This window comes from Nicrophorus vespilloides, unplaced genomic scaffold (genome assembly GCF_001412225.1).
Source record: "Nicrophorus vespilloides isolate i.1.1-1 unplaced genomic scaffold, Nicve_v1.0, whole genome shotgun sequence".
Classification (NCBI taxonomy): Eukaryota; Metazoa; Arthropoda; class Insecta; order Coleoptera; family Silphidae; genus Nicrophorus; species Nicrophorus vespilloides.
This window is the reverse complement of record NW_017096166.1, coordinates 143,276-148,146: the sequence shown is the minus strand read 5'-3', so window position 1 is coordinate 148,146 and position 4,871 is coordinate 143,276. Positions and strand designations below refer to the sequence as shown.

The window sequence follows — 4,871 nt, the reverse complement described above, 5'->3', positions numbered from 1 at the left end:
CAAAAAAAAAAAAAATAATAATAAAGAAAACTAAGTTGATAATGGTAATTGTTATTAGGTACATTAGAAATCGTGCTTTTTGATGTATGACCATATATTGTTTTATATTCGTCCCATAGGTGTGATTTTCAGATACGAATATAAGTGTTTCTGGGCTATGCTTTACCTACCTAAGTTCAGGCTGGGGCGTCTCCGATGGTTGGGCTGGTGATTGTAAGATGCTCGAGGTGTACGGGAACTGGTTTTAACTCCGGTAACCTAGCTTTATGACGTCGATAAAAACTCATACAGCTAGATAACCAAAGAAAATATCAGTTCCACTTTCTATTTTATAGTTGATTCTTTCCCTTCCTCGGAAGCTTTCCCTAGGTCTCCTCCGGTTGATGCTGCGTCGGGAAAATCGCGCGCGACTTGTCACCTACCTTCCACGTGATTCGATCAACTGCCTCAAGTTTTCTTATTGTCGTCGTTGTTTCTATGTCCCTCTTTCTCTCTTTATCTGTCTCTGGTCATGTCTTATAAGAAGTAGGCATCGGTGGTATTTCAATACTTCTTATTTTTTGTTTCTTTGCTGTACACAGACGCTGGGCGCACAAACTTGTCGACTGGACCATCGTCGAAAGAACTGACCAAGACTATTGCCGGTCGGCCAACATTTGGTTTTCCCCAGTCCCCAGCCTCGTTCGGCTAGTCGAACTTGATCGTTGAGAAAACCAGTTTTAAAAGCCAAGCCTTCTCCAACCTGTTCTGTATGCCACTGCGTTGCCAAACTTTCTAGTCCCAAGGCGATATTTGGAAACTGTGCGATGCGCCACTTCTCTCTGCTCCTCTCTACTACTTGTCGCCCTCTCTCTTCCAACGTATATATATATACTAAGGTATATGTATACACACATACTTTTATATATATATAAATTTACAACAAAAAAATTGTGTTGCTTGGTATGGTCGGACTGGTGGTGGAGCTCTTCGATTTCGAAATTGGGCTTGTGCAACTGTTGTCGGAGCTGGAGAAGAAGTGAGGAACCGAGCAGCCCGAGAGCCGAGACACAACTACACTCAACATCATCACTTTACCATTTACCAATGCACCCCTCTCACGATGGTACGATGACGTCACCGGTCGAGGTGGTCACCTAATTTCCTCATCCCATCACTCGGATGGAACCTGTTGGTGAGGCGGCCGAAGGCAGAACCGAAGGCGGCGGCCCTTTCTACCTCCTCTCCTCTTCACTCTTCTCCTCATCTGTGTCTTACCACCAATTACCATTGGGTATAAGCGGTCTTCTCTCCAGGACTTGCTGCCATCGGCTTCAGCTCATACCCATTCCATCGGTGTTGTTGCTACAGAGCGTTTAATATTCTTCACAGGAAACACTCTTGTTCTAAAAATAACCGTTTCGGGGTCCGGTGTTAACCCAGAATATTTAATACGAATCACTCTGCAACCAAATCCACGCCTTCTGAATATTAACCAACAAACTCACCCACTCTCCGTGCCTCTATTTCATTGCTACGCCACGAACGCACTTTCCTATTTCGAAAAATTTTAAGAGAAGAGGAAACAATCAAGACAAGCGGAGAATCGTACGCTTTCAACATCGAAAAATGATCAGGCAGCAACAAGCGTCGTGCGTTTTCGAAAATCCAAATGTCTGGTTAACTTTGCGTCCTTAAGACGGATTCTTATGTATGCTTCACTTAAAACCGGTTCTGGAATAAACCAATACACGAAGCCACATTCTATCTAGAAGCTTCATTATACTCACTAAAATCTTTAATTTATTTTTATTCAGCCTCTTCCAATGGTTCATGTAGTCATATTTTAGTTACTAAAATGTACTTTATTTCTAATCTAATTATTGAAGCAAATATTATTTCATTTCTTTATAACAAAATATTCAAATTTTATCTTAAATAAAATGTATATTGGATATTTTTTTTTAAATTTCACTGCAATTAATATCATCTATTTTCATATGTAAACATATAAAATGTAAGTATAAGACAAGTTTATAAAAAAAGTCTAGAATCTAGGTGCGTCTTATACATGAGAGTTAACTTTCTTGTTTCAACATTAAACAAATTTATGCTTGGTAACTAAATGGAAAAGTTTAATATTCAACTTTTTTAATTATGAAAATAATTGTTTTTAATATTAACAAATAAGAAAATTATAATCAAAAGTTTATTAGTTTCCAAAGAAACATATCATATAGTTGAATAACAAATATTACTTACAATTTTTTTGAAATTGAATATCTGGTACAATTTATCCTTACACTCAATAAAATTATTTCGTTTCTTTACATTTCACCAATTAAACCACTTGTTTTCTAAATTATTTAAATGTAAAATTATTACAAAAACAAAGAGTTCTATATGACATAACTCGGTCTGTAGAAGTGAAATGCTATTAGCGGAATGACGGAACAATCTTAAGCTTTTCATTAACTTATCATTTTAAAAGATTAACGTATTTTTATCAGCAAATGTGCTTAGTTGGCTTCCGGTGTTACTGACGGCTTGCGTAGGAGATCTGCTGACACTTGCACATTTTTGCTACATAAGTCTTATACATTTTATATTTGTAATTTTCGTAATTTAAAACAATTTAAACATGTATATAGATTTATCCAAACTTTTTAGAGTATATAATAAAATAATTGCATTTCCAGTTTCATTCAGTTAAATATCGACAAATTTCACCTGAAAATTTTTCTCAGTAAAAAGATTTTATAATAAAACAATTATTGTATGTATATTTATATTTCCAATGTTATTCAGCTAAAAATAGAAAAATTCAACAATTTTTGATTTCGGGAAACGGGATATTTTTTTTTATTCCCGGGAATTGTGTTTGTAATCGACAGGCCGATTGCAAGTCTTTTAATAATAAATCAATTTATTTTTGCAGGGTGACAACAGCAGATAGAATTGGCAGCTGCATTTGCAAATATCAAGTTTTTTATAAATTTTATTTTATTTAATATGTATCGATATTGGAAATACAAGTAAGTAACAAATATTTAATAGAGTTTTATTAAATGATTCCTCTTCAAATCTGTCGCATCACGTCAGTTTTATTAAAAGCTCATATTTTTAGATACTTGACAGAAGGACAAAATAAATCAATATTCAGTATGTATGGATATATATTTAACATTTCTCTTTCACATTTATATCATCAATATTTCGCATAGTGCGGTTTCGATCATTCCGGATTCATTATAATCCGGTTTAAAAATTTCAAAATAATATCGACAAATTGCAACAGCATTTGGAATAAAATAGGAAACTTTTTATTGATAGTCTAGCAGGTTATTTACTTAGTGACCCGTAGGTCATAGGTTGCCGACCTCTGATGCAAGCGAAGAATCAAATCTCTATGTGCTATAGTATTATTTTAATGCAATGATCAAAAATACAAATAAATTCTATAAAAAACATTTTTTTTTCCTTTATACTCTTTGTGCATTTTATTTTGAAGTCCTCGATTAGCGCAGTTTCGTGTGGGATATTGTTGGAAATAATTACCCGCACTGTGTGAGGTATTGTTGTATATATTTTTCGGATTTTATAAAAGGTGCACTGGATTACAAGACACAAAATGTGTCTACTTGAAAAATATGACAATTTTTTAATTTAAATTAACACCTCTAGTGTTTCCCTTTTTGGTTACAGGTTACAACGCACATTATTGGAAATGTCTACTAGTCCTAGATTGAAGAACAATGAAGTTATAAAGACTATGTACAATGAATAATTAAATTTAACGACTTTGATTGAAATTACTTCCTCTACTATTAAACAAAGGAACTTATAGTCAGATGATTGATTAAATTAAATGAATTTCATACGCTTATATAAAATATTCAAGCACTGAGTACATTTTATACAATTTATTATATTTTTATATGTAAAAACTCATTTTTTTTTCTGCCTGTTAATAATATTAATTTGTACATAGAAACTAATATATTTGTTGAAACTACCTGTAACATTGATCTTTTCATTTTATTTATTAACTCAATACATTTTATATGAGATTTTATGTGTTTTTGTGCATTTTTCTTTAATTAGGAAAATATTGATTTTTTTTTATATAAACTAATCTCTGTTCAGTTATTGACGGAACATTTCCTTGGGAATCATTTTGATTCACAGTATTTCAATTTTCCGTGTATTTCCCAACGTCAATTTAATAATATAAAAATGTATTCCATTTTATTCGATGCGCACATATCCACCTGAAATACGTCTTTGTAAACGTATAAATATATCTTCAAAAAGATATTTCCATTTGTACTTCACGACTTACAATTTTTAATATTTTTATATGAAAATATTTTATAATACCCACAACATCTCAATAAAAACTGATTTGAAAAAATTTCTATTAATTTTTTTTATTACTAAATCAATATTATTAAGAAAATATTAAGTATTTGCAATTGAGATAAATAAAGTTTAAAATATTTCAATAAAGATATAAGAGATGTTGCAACAATACCGAACTGCTTGAAACCGGACTAATCAAAGAAAAGAAAACATTTTTGTATACGAAATAATTTTGTGTACTGTTTTATTTTAATATTTTACTAGATGATCATAATTATGAAAAATTATGAAAACTGAAAAAACATTTTTTTTTGTGTATCAAATGTTCATTTTTCTTCAAAACAATAATATCGCTATAATTCTTAATATCTTAAGATCACTAAGGAAATCATCAGAGACAAACAACTGTAGGTACACACAAAATATTGAATTTTCAATATTTTTTTATCTGTTATTGTGAGGGATGTTAAAAAAAACCAATTGCGCTGTTGTTTTACATTCGTCGAAAATACGTATCTATAAATGAATCA

General features: G+C 31.7%; 1 protein-coding gene across 1 annotated transcript in view; it reads left to right on the top strand.

The window, feature by feature from the left end:
* LOC108569860 overlaps positions 1-2,991 on the top strand; it is a gene marked incomplete at its 5' end in the record, with an annotated part of 11,587 nt that extends 8,596 nt beyond the window's left edge. Inside the window, 1 exon segment of the mRNA XM_017931569.1 lies at positions 2,918-2,991. Within this exon segment, the coding sequence (XP_017787058.1) occupies positions 2,918-2,922 (5 nt within the window).
* Positions 2,992-4,871: the final 1,880 nt, after the last annotated feature.